General features: G+C 44.2%; 1 protein-coding gene across 1 annotated transcript in view; it reads left to right on the forward strand.

Annotated features, from left to right (window-relative positions):
- Nucleotides 1-10,559, forward strand: part of MAP6 (microtubule associated protein 6) — a gene marked incomplete at its 5' end in the record, with an annotated part of 33,371 nt that extends 22,812 nt beyond the window's left edge. Inside the window, 2 exons of the mRNA XM_080363456.1 lie at nucleotides 7,602-7,815; nucleotides 10,160-10,559. Of these exons, the coding sequence (XP_080219582.1) occupies nucleotides 7,602-7,815; nucleotides 10,160-10,360 (415 nt within the window). The 3' untranslated portion in view covers nucleotides 10,361-10,559. The remainder of the gene's footprint in view (nucleotides 1-7,601; nucleotides 7,816-10,159) is intronic.
- Nucleotides 10,560-11,496: the final 937 nt, after the last annotated feature.

Below are 11,496 nucleotides of genomic sequence, written 5' to 3' on the forward strand. Positions count from 1 at the left end.
GCATACATCTATAGAAGTTGATTATTAATGTTGGGAGAAAAAATAATCTCAGGCACCAGGAGCTTCATTATACCATTCACAGTCTCTGTGCAGCTTTACAGTAAATTATTGTGTACAAGATAATAGCGTGGGCATTGGAGGATAAAGCTGTCATTAAGCATCACGTAGGAGTAGGAGACAGGGCACTTGATGCAGCAGACAATGAGAGGGTAGTTCTTGCACTTGCGGTGGTGAATTTTATATGATGGCAAGACCGTTGCAATAGGAGTTGGTTGGAATTGACCTTTTAAGCAAAGGGGGCTGAGGTGGGAGATAGGATGAAAGTGCTGAGGTCAGTGTCTTTGGGTGCAGTAACAAGTCAGGCTGACAGAAACAGTAAGGAGTCATCCAGTTCCAGGACTTTAGACTTATTTATCTGGAAGGCAAGATCATGTCATGGTGTTTACTATTGCATGAGGGACCTCAGCATGGGCCATTGTTCCTTTATTGCTGAAAATCATGTTTTGGCTTTTGCAGGACAGAAACAGTTGGGCTTATCTTTAAAATTAATTGTGTTTGCAGAAGGATACACAGCCTGTTTATACTGACTCCAAATGGAGTTTTTCTGTTCTCATTAGAAAATAATACAGTTTTAGGATCCAACATGCGTGCTTCTCATGTGAGCAATTCTTCGTGAGCAGGATTTGCTCACAGTTCAGCTTAGTCCAGTATCTTCTGGCTGATCACGGCCAGGACCAGATAGCTGGAAGGAGATCAGAGGAGATTCCTACGGTGTTGAATAGCTCAAACTTTGGCCCATAGTTTGTAGAGGACAGGTGAATGCTGAAGAGTGATGTTAATGATTATTACGAGGATGTGTTGCTGAAATTTCCTTTCATAACGCTGAATATTCTCAATTTCCATCTAAACAGCCATGACTTAATTAAATCTCATTATATACTGGACTTCAGTGACCTCCTTTGACATTGAGCTCCAGAGTTCGACCAGCCATTATCATCGACTTTTGGCTTCCCACTGTTTTGTTTCTCTGAACATCTCTCTTCCTGCATTAAGAAGGAAAAGGGAGCTGGAGAATATTTGGGAGCAAATGAGAGAGAAGAGAGAGGCATAATAACTCAAAAATATCAGGCAAATTTGCTGTTTAGTTTCACGAAAATGTGTATTTTTTTCATTGTTGTTCTGCTTAGAGGAATATTAAAGAGAAATGTGATATTCTGAAATATTCCTTGTGAAACAGATTGATGTTTTGCTTCATAAAGGGATTCATAGTTCTTTCATATTGTCTTGAGTAGAATAAGGGAAAAAAATGGGATGGAAAATAAGTAAGGAAAATGAAAAAAACACAAACAATTAATTAAACATTTCAGGCTAAACATTTCTTTTTTTTTTTTTTCCTAGTGAAAAATCTGAATATTTTTCATTTTTGGTTGATCCATAGCTTTCTAGGTTAAGTTAGAAATATCCCTTCTGTGCAGGACTCCACTGTGTAGTTGCGGGTCTCCCTTTTCTGCACCATTCATTATTTCATGCGTACACATCGGTATGAGGGAATTGGGCTGACTCAGTGCCAGTAAAACTGTCAGCAGAGTAAATTTAGCATCCTGTGCTGATTCTGAACAAATGTAACTTCTCTTTAATGTCCTTCAAAGTAGGTGGAAGCTTTGAAGTGGTTAAACCTGACCCCATCTGCCCCTCCTGGCTTCGCTCTTGCATCAATAGATGAAGTTAATCTAAGCCTATGTGAGTGTTGGTGAACATCTCCAGAGATGGCTGCATACCATAGTTTGGAGCTCATATCAACCCCATGTCCCCTGGCTGGGGTGGAGGAAGTTCTTCAAGTCACCTTCACATGCAGCCTCCTTTAGCAATCCTCAGCCAAGGGGAAAAAGCAATTAAAATAAAATAAGCAGGCTGGATGAAGCCCTGTGGAAGGGCAGTGTGGTGGACGCTGATAGATGTGGAGAGCAACTCTTGGCTTTAATGGATATTTATCAGGCCACCGCATCCCCAGGCTACTGTCATCTTATAAGATGATCTGCTACCTATTAATTTGCAAGACATCTGTCCCATCCTGTGCAGCCTTATATTCCTATTAGGTCTATAGATGGCTATCGGGGCTCTGAGCAACCTGATATGGGTGAAGATGTCCCTGCTCATGGCAGGGGTTGGACTAGGTGAGCTTTGAAGGTCCCTTCCAACGAAAACTATTCTATGGTTCTGTGATTCTGTCTTCACTGGCAATTTTTCCTGATGCACTTGGCTTACAAAAGGTCATCTGATTGGTCCTATATTCATTTTCGTTGAGTTTCATTTCAGTTTCCATTTCAGGTCAGTACTGAGTTCCCTACTGTTTCTAATTACTCTTTGTAAGACTAGGAGGTGTGTAATTTACTGCTATTTCAGTTCACCCCCTCCATTTCATGCCAAGATTGCAATCCTTAAATTTTTCAGCAAAATTAATGCTGTTCCCTTAGATAAAGGATTATAGAGCTGGACTAACCTATACCTGTTGGATATGTCCATACTGATGCTAATCCATGCCTGTGACTCACCTGTGTGGTGTGAACAAAGGCTTTTGCTCAGGTTTTAGGTGAGATTTAAGGCTGAGCTCTTTTGGCTTGGCATCTAAGATGCTTCTGAAATACTTCCAGAGCTAATTTTGTGTGGAGCCATCTATGGTCATCCAGATGACACTATCATCTGCTCTCAAAGCAGAGAGAAATAACATTTTCAGGATACATTTCAGATTGCAGCTGGAATTTGCAACTTCTGGGCACCTTCATCACAAATTGGTGTAGGGATGTTAAGTAGTAAGGAGGGATATCTCAGCACTGCAGGGGCTTTCTAAAAGCCAGGGTTAGTTTTAGCATTACTGGAGCAACTGATAAGATAGATTGGATATTAGGAACTTTTATTTTCATGGAAAGGGCTGTTGGGCATTGGAACAGGCTGCCCAGGGCAGTGGTGGAGTCACCATCCCTGGAGGGGTTGAGCAGACATGGAGATTAAATTCTTGGGGACATGGTTTAGTGCCAGCATTTGGTTAATGGTTGGACTCAATCATCTTGAGGGTCTCTTCCAACCAAAATTATTCTATGATTCTGATACTTTGGAGAACAGATATTTTCACTAGTCCCAGAGGACCAAAAAGAATCAACTCTTAGAGCTGCTGCTTTTCTTCTCACTTGTTTGCTCACTGTTGGGACAACATGAGCTCAAGATGACATAGAACCATATCAAACAGGCATTTGATGAAGAGTCACCAGACCTGGAAGGGCGATTCACAGAATTAAAGAATGGTTGGGGTTGGAAGGGACCTCTGGAGATCATCCAGTCCAACCCACCAGCTAAAGCAGATTCACCAGAGCAGGTCACACAGGGTCACATCCAGGTGGGTTTGAATGTCTCCACAGAAGGAGACTCCACAGCCTCTCTGGGCAGCCTGGGCCAGGCTCTGGCACCTTCAAAGTAAAGAAGTTTCTCACCATGTTTATGCCTCATTAGGATTTAAGTCACCTTCCTGAGACATTCCCCCATCCCTACAATCAACAGAGATGCAGATTCCAAGCAGGGCACCTCCCTCTTCGTTTATACTTTGCACTGGTAAATTCAATGTGTCTGGCACTGAAGTGTGATGATCCATGCTGTGAAGCTGCTAGCACACTCCTGCCTACATTTTTGGCCCAGGATAACTAGTACTTTCCCAAGTAATTGTTGGGCTGTGTTCAGGAGCTGATGTATTCCAAGGGCAGATCCCAATGTGCTGTTTTCCCTCACTTATCTGTGGTGTAGACGGAGACATTTAGAAATTAGCACTTTCGTGCTAATGAACCATTGTAACCTGTGGTTTTGAGCATGGACACAGCCATCACAGAATAGCCTGTGTCTCTTCTGATAACTCTTTTTTTACAGTTTATATGTTTCCTGAATATCAAAAACAGGCACTGAGATCAGCTTGCTAGGCCATGTGTAGCTGTAGGAAATGGTCTGAGTTTCTCTCCTCCTTCCACTGCTTCTGCAAGCTCTGGATAGCAGAGATGTAGAATTAGACACACTGGGTGCTGGAGCATGGTCATAGCATGAAGTGGCTGGTCCATCCCAGGTGTGGTAGGACTCCATACAAACATGGCCCATGTTCTCTCACATGCTTGAGGGGACCGACCCCACTGTAATAGCTGATGATGTGATATCCTGCATATTTGCCCAAAAAGGGATTTAGAATCATGGAATCATTTCGGTTGGAAGAGACCCTCAGGATCGTCAAATCCAATCATAAGCTAACCTAACTCTAGTACTAAACCACGTCCTATTTAGAATAGAATCATAAAAGTTAGAAGAGACCTTAAAGCTCCCCCAGTGCCACCCCTGCCATGAGCAGGGACATCTTCAGCAGCTCAGGTTGCTCAGAGCCCCGTCCAGCCTGGCCTGGGATGTCTCCAGGGATGGGGCCTCTGCCACCTCTCTGTGCAACCTGTTACTTCTAGATGTGCATTGAATTCACGTGACATACCTGATATTTACAACTCTTTTGTCAACACTGTGAAATATTTCAAGCGCAATAGCTTTCTGTCCTCCATTTCCAGAGAAGATCATGTCTGAACAGTTTCAGAGCTGGTGGACATGCATCCACCTAAGAGCAGCTGTTTGTCTGTCCTTTGCCTGCAAAACCAGGCTCATCTTGGGAGGTACAGGGTACTCAAGGGTCTTGTCTCCAAGCACAGCAGAGCTGAGTACTCCCAGAATTGTTACATCTGCTTTAAAGTCCAGCCCCTACGTGCACAGTACTACAACCTCCATTCTTTGCCTCTGATTCTGTAGATGCAAGCCGTGCTTAGGTTTGCGGGTTGACCTGGTGGTCCATGTGGGTTGTTTGGCCAGCTGGCCTTGCAATAAGTAAGAAAATGAACTTTACTTGCCTGTTTCTCAGTTGCAGAGCACTGTTTGGATGTTCCTCTTGTGCCCATCCACTGCTTTTGAGGAAACGTTGTAATTGTCACGTCTGAGATTTCTACCTCTGCTATAAATATGATAGAAAACAGCTAAAGGGTTCAGAAGTTGCTAGGAACCGATCTGAGTGACAGATAGACGTGGACAGAGAGAATTAGTGCATGATTTTATTTCCTTTGGAAAGTAATAATAAATACAGAGTCTTCTTATGGAACAAAAGGAGATTCTAAGAAGAAACCTTTTATCTTTTGAGGAACTTTGGGTCAACTTTGAGTTTGTCAGTAATGTATTAACATCTTTAATCCAGTTCTTTAAAGATGCTTCCTCTTCCTTTCTCTCAGTTCTTCATGCAGAAGGAATATTTTAACAATGGACAGCAGAGAAATATTTGTGGACGAAGGGATGGCATTCACTGAACAGGAACCAAGGGGACACAAATGAGCCCATTCATATATTGCTCATGCAGTGGAATGGTTTTGTGGAGAATAGCATCTTTCAAACAAGCAGTTTGACAGTATTATCCAAGCCCAAGAAGAACTGAATAATGAAGCAAGTGGAGAGAAATGAATAAATACAGGGAAAAGAAAAAGCAGGTGCAGCTGGAATCAACAATAAGACAGGATGGAGAATTGGCTTGGATTTGGCTCATGGATTGGATTTGGCTCATGGAGTAAGATACTTGCATTTAGAGGTGTATGGTGTGAAGGTCTCATGTGTGCTAGATGTCTGTGTTCCTATTAGTGGAGATCTAGATAGTCAACAGCCCACAAGGAGTTAGCTCATCCTAAACCAGTCACCTATCTTTGGCATAGTGAAGAAATGGTTGCCCTGAGGGTGGTGAGAGCCTGTCCCAGGTTGGCCAGAGAGGTGGTGGATGAACCATCCCTGGAGACATCCCAAGCCAGGCTGGACGGGGCTCTGGGCAACCTGAGCTGGTGAAGATGTCCCTGCTCATGGCAGGGGTGGCACTGGATGAGCTTTGAAGATCCCTTCCAACCCAAACTATTCTATGATTCTAAGGGTTCTCCAAACTCCACTGTCCACATTGACCAGTCTGTGTGAGTGGGAAATGTAGGACTGGGTGGCCAGGGAGCTACACTGATCCTGCATGTGAAGGAATCATTTGCTATGGGTCCCTTGGACAACAGATGACCTTCTGCAGTCTAGCCTCCCTGCCTAAGTGGGTTCTCTGATGACCAAAGAAGTGTGTGTGCATGTCCATTCTGGAGCTTTCTTGCACCTTTGGACTCAGTCCATCTGCTTATCTTCATAAAAATAAAACCTGATTATGTCCATGACCATTTGTCAAATTTGGCTGATGGTGATTAAGATGTTCAAAGCTATTAAGGGAAGGGATTGACTGGCAGATATATAGTACCCTCCACTCATTTCCCTAATAAACCAGTAATACAGCCCAAAGGTAGTTGAGTGGAACAGAGCAAAAGGGAACAAGGTTTTCAATGTAGAGGTCCCATTGCCTCAGAGGTCCTGAAATTGCCACAAGGGCTTTGTTTTCTATGTAAAATTCACAAGTGGGGGGCTCATATCACCACCATTAGGGTAGCTCCTGGCTTGCATTGCAGTCTTCAGAATCTAAACACTGCCTGGGACTATGTCTGAGCGGGACCCATCTAAGGTAGCAACACACTTGGGGTTTCTCCGTCTTCATTCTCAGATTAATGTTAATTTTTAGATAGGAAATGAAATGCTTTATTCAAAACTAGTTATGGTGGTGCTCTGTTGTGAAGAACTAAAAAATGCAAGAGAAAGAGTCTGTGGATGGGAACCGGAATGTGTCCAGCAGATGCTAAAAATATTTTGAAATGTGTTTATTTGTTTTTTTCTCAAAAAAACTAACAGCTCTGTCAAAAAAAAAAAAAAAGATGATGTTATTTTTTTCCAGTAACTCAAGAATTTACCATCACCTAATATAGAGAAGCCATAGCTCACAATACCTGATAAACTGTGCATTTCCAACTCTGCTTGACCTTAAATCAATTACTGCTTTAACTTAAACTATTCTTTTATGGAATTAACAAAAGCTGTTGTGCATAATTTGGTGCAATATGGGAAGAATGATACAATTCACTACTTACAGCCACGGGTAAGGGATGTCTGTAGAAAATCTTGTTTCCTTACATTTCCAAATGACCCAGCTAGCTTACCTGCAGGGAAGCTTGCTGAGAAGTGTGTGTCCTGTGTTGAGTTGCAGAACATGAATTTTGGTGTTCCTTTCCAAGTATTCTTTTCCACCCTAACTGCGAGAGTCAAGAGCTGCTTGCAGGTAGCTCCAGTGCAGAGGTGAAGCTGTAGAGACAAAACATTATCTCTGTTTTTAAAATTAAAAAGCATCACAGCCAGCTTTTGATAGGGCACATCACCATTGTCACACAACTAGCAGGTAGTCTGATGCCCAGGACTGGCTGATTTTAATAGAGCAACTTTCTTTTGAGCTTTTCCTAATGTCTCAGTAGGTTTTAGATGAGGTAAAAAATGAGCTGTTGGGAGCCAATTTCTTTGTAAACTTGTCTGGATGTACATAAAAGCCCTTTCAAAGAGACCTTACTGAGCAATGAGGGATTCCATCCCCATGTTCCCTCTACTCTCCTGTTGATTTAATTCCTGAACCCCTTTCTTTTCTTTTTGATCTTCAGAAATGAATTCAGACCCTGGATAGACATCAAGCCTGTGAAAGCTATAAAAGCAAAGTCCCAGTACAAGCCGCCAGAGGAGAAAATGACCCATGAAACCAGTTACAGCGCTCAGTTCAAGGGGGAAACCAATAAGCCTTCTCCAGCTGATAACAAATACCTGGAGCGCAGAAGGATACGCACTCTCTACAGCGAACCCTACAAAGAACCGCCAAAGGTAAGAAACGTGTCGGAAGAGACCCAGGGCCACCACTGCTCTTGGTGGGACATGTCCAGCACAGTAAGGCTGGGGTGACCGCTGCCCGCTCACATTCCCTCATGTGGCATCTTAATTTCTGACCAGCGGCTGCATCTGTGGATCCACCTGTAGATGGTGGTGGATGAAAAATGGAATACGAGTCAGCAAAGTGCACTCGCAGCCCAGAAAAACAGTAGTATCCTGGGGCTGCATCCCCAGCAGCGTGACCAGCAGGTGCAGGGAGGGGATTCTGCCCCTCTGCTCCGCTCTGGTGAGACCCCCCTGCAGTGCTGGTCCAGCTCTGGGTCCTCAGCACAGGACATACATGGACCTGCTGGAGGGGCCAGAGGAGCCACAGAAATGATGTGAGGCTGGAACAGCTCTGCTGGGGGACAGGCTGAGAGAGTTGGGGTGTTCAGCTGGAGAACAGAAGCTCCGGGGAGACCTTAGTGCTGCCTTTCTGGACTTAAAAGGGGCCAAGAAGAAAGATGGGGACAGACTTTTGAGCAGGGCCTGTTGTGAAAGGACAAGGGGTGATCGTTTTAAACTGAAAAAAATGTAAATTTTTGTTAGATATTAGGAAGAAATTCTTTGCTGTGAGGCTAGTGAGGCACTGGAATAGGTTGCCCAGAGAAGTTGTGGATGCCCCATCCCTGGAAGTGTTCAGGGTGAGGCTGGACGGGGCTCTGAGCAACCTGGACTAGTGGAAGGTGTCCCTGCTCATAGCAGGGAGGGGTTAGAGTAGATGATGTTTAAGGTCCCTTCCAACCCAAACCACTCTGTGATTCTATGGGCTGATGCACTTTGGAGACAATAGTACCCTATGTCAAATTGTAAAGACATGAAGATAGGGCCCAGATGAAGAGGTTTTTGCATTGTCATTCCCCAGAGTATTTTCTAGACCAGAGTTGTCAAACTCATTTTCACCGATGGCCACATCAGCCCTTCAGGGGGCTGAATATAGTTTTAGAACTGTATAAATATAGGAGTAGTTACATTTATACAGTCCTAAAATTGCATTCAGCCCTTTGAAGGCTGCCTCAAGGCTGATGTGGCCCATGGTGAAAATGAGTTGGACACTCCTGACCTAGACACATTTCTCTTTCTCCTTCCAACACCGTAGACATCCCACCTTACCCTCTATTCCAGGAAGAACATGGTAAGAGCCAGATCTTCACCTACGATGGATTCAGAATGCTCCACAGATTTTGACAGCAAGCACTTTTGGCTTTGATGATATTGAGAAGGGCTGAAGCTAAAATGTCTTCCAGCCTTGTTTTCTAGGAGCAGCAGAGGGTCTGAAAATAAATGGAGTCAGTCTGTGAAGTTTTAAACCCAGGAGCATTTGTCTTTCCCAGTGTTTACATTTATGAGGTCTCAAGGGGATGGCAGGGCCAGCATGGAGGAGCTGAAGGCTTCTGTTCATCCTTAATTTTGAAGATGTCCTCCCTGTTCTGGGGGCTGTAGAAACAGACGGATGCAAGACACTGTTGTGGACTTTGCTTGGGTGCCAATTTTGCAGCCCAGCTGCCCCCAAGTAATTTTCCTCCATTGTGGCAATCTATTAAGGGACAAACAGACTGAGGAATCATGTCCTGCAAGAAAGCTCTTTTCAGTGATAACTCTTTTTAGTGGTGCCCAGCAATAGGATGAGGAGTAACAGGCACAGACTGAAACACTTAGGTTCCATCTGAATATGAGGAGAAACCACTTTACTTTGAGGGTGCCAGTGCCTGGACCAGGCTGCCAAGAGAGACTGTGGAGTCTCCTTCTCTGGAGACATTCAAACCCACCTGGACACCTTCCTGTGTGATCTGCTCTGGTGAACCTTCTTAAGCATGTGGGTTGGATTGGATTGGATGATCTCCAGAGGTCCATTCCAATGCCAGCTATTCTGTCATTCTGTGGAAGGTGGTGGCTTGTAGGAGCCTCTTTGCCCTAAGCATCACTTCTCTGCTTTTAATCTAGAGGGAGACAACCACCTTTTGGCATGCAAAGCCCCTCCTGAAGTCAGAGAAAGATGAAGGAATTGATAAAATGTTGATAATATTCCCTCTTCTGTTTACCTGACTGTGCATTGATCTAGATACAACGGGATCTGTTGCTTCAGGGCCATTGTGACTTCAGGGCATCAACACCATGAAAGGATTTGGCCAACTCAACATGCACCCAACTGCTCCCCTCTCTTCGTGGCAGGGCATAGCTGATTAGATAAGCAATATTCATGCCCTTTCTGACCTAAATCCTATTTTCCACCTGTCCTTGTGTCTCTCTTTCTCTCTCCATCTCTGTGTTGTCGTTTTGCATGTCGCCCTCCATGCAGGTGGAAAAGCCTAGCGTAAAGCCTTCCAAACCAAAAAAGACCACAACAAGCCATAAACCCCTGAAAAAGGCCAAAGACAAGCAGATCGCATCTGGCCGGGCTGCCAAGAAAAAGAGCGCCGAGACCTCCAACACAGCAAAGCCAGAGGACAAGGAGAAAAGTAAAGAGATGAACAATAAACTGGCTGAGGCAAAAGAGTAAATGTCACTGCACTTTCTTTTCTTTCTCTTTTTTTTTTCATTTTCTTTCTTCTTTTTTTTTCCTTTGATTAAATAAAGGCCACAAAATTAATTAGAGGCTTCTAATCTGCTTTTTGTTCTGATTGTATTAGAAGCTTTTCTGTTTTATTTCCAAGGAGGATTAGGGAATCCTTGTTTGTGAGGTCAGATTGTTCTGCTTTGCCTGCACAACATGGCTCTGCACAGAGTGAGGGTCGTGGGAATGCACAAATGGGGTTGTAGGAGATGAAGGTGATGGATCAACTGTTGTTGTGTCCAACAGCTTGTCCCTTTCCTTGGGCTTGGTCCTCCAATGGCATGTAAGTGCTTGTTGAGCCATGGAGGGGTTGTGCTCTCATCATGAGACCCCTAGCCCCTTTTGGGGTTGGCCATTCTTTGGTCATCTCCCACTGGTGTCAACAGGTGGAAAGGTTTTAAAGGCAGAGAGGATCAAAGGTTCATTTGTGGTGCTGTGGATCTTCTGTAAACCCATTAGAATCAGTGACGTAGCCGAGAGTGATTTCCCCTGGTGATACCAGTGGGACTTTTGCTCCAATAAGTGATGGGAAAGGAGATCCCTTGCAAATAAAGGGCCAAATCCTCCCCCAGGGTAGCTGGGGGGTAGGTCTAGCTGAATCAAGGCAGCTTTATCCATCAACACTACCTGAAGGCCTTGATTTTCTTTAAAAAAGGAATGAGGGAAAGCGCAGAGAGCAGTGAAGACTTCCCAAGCATGTGGCAGGTCAGACTAGGTTATCAGCAGGCTGTTCTTCCCTATTGTTTCCCCTAGGTTATGGATCTCTTTAGTTATATGTGGTTTTTTTTGAATCTTGGTCTGCTTTCTTCACTTCTGGGGTGCCAGTAAACAGAGCTAGATTCCAGAAATAGGTTTAGTTTGCAGATGTGACCTTCCAAGGGGTAAAAATAAATGGGTCAGCAAGGTTGTTTAGAACCGTCAGCCCCCATTGTTTTGACTGTACCAGCTGTTGCAGTTCATATTGGCTCACGAGCATCCTAAGAGGTCCATAAACCAGTTGCTGGGACCCCTAGACTCCCTCCGGGCAAGATCTCAGGGTTTCAATCCTATTTACTGTGCTCTTACTCTAGGAGATCCCCATG

Source organism: Nesoenas mayeri (assembly GCF_963082525.1).
Source record: "Nesoenas mayeri genome assembly, chromosome: 1".
NCBI lineage: Eukaryota > Metazoa > Chordata > Aves > Columbiformes > Columbidae > Nesoenas > Nesoenas mayeri.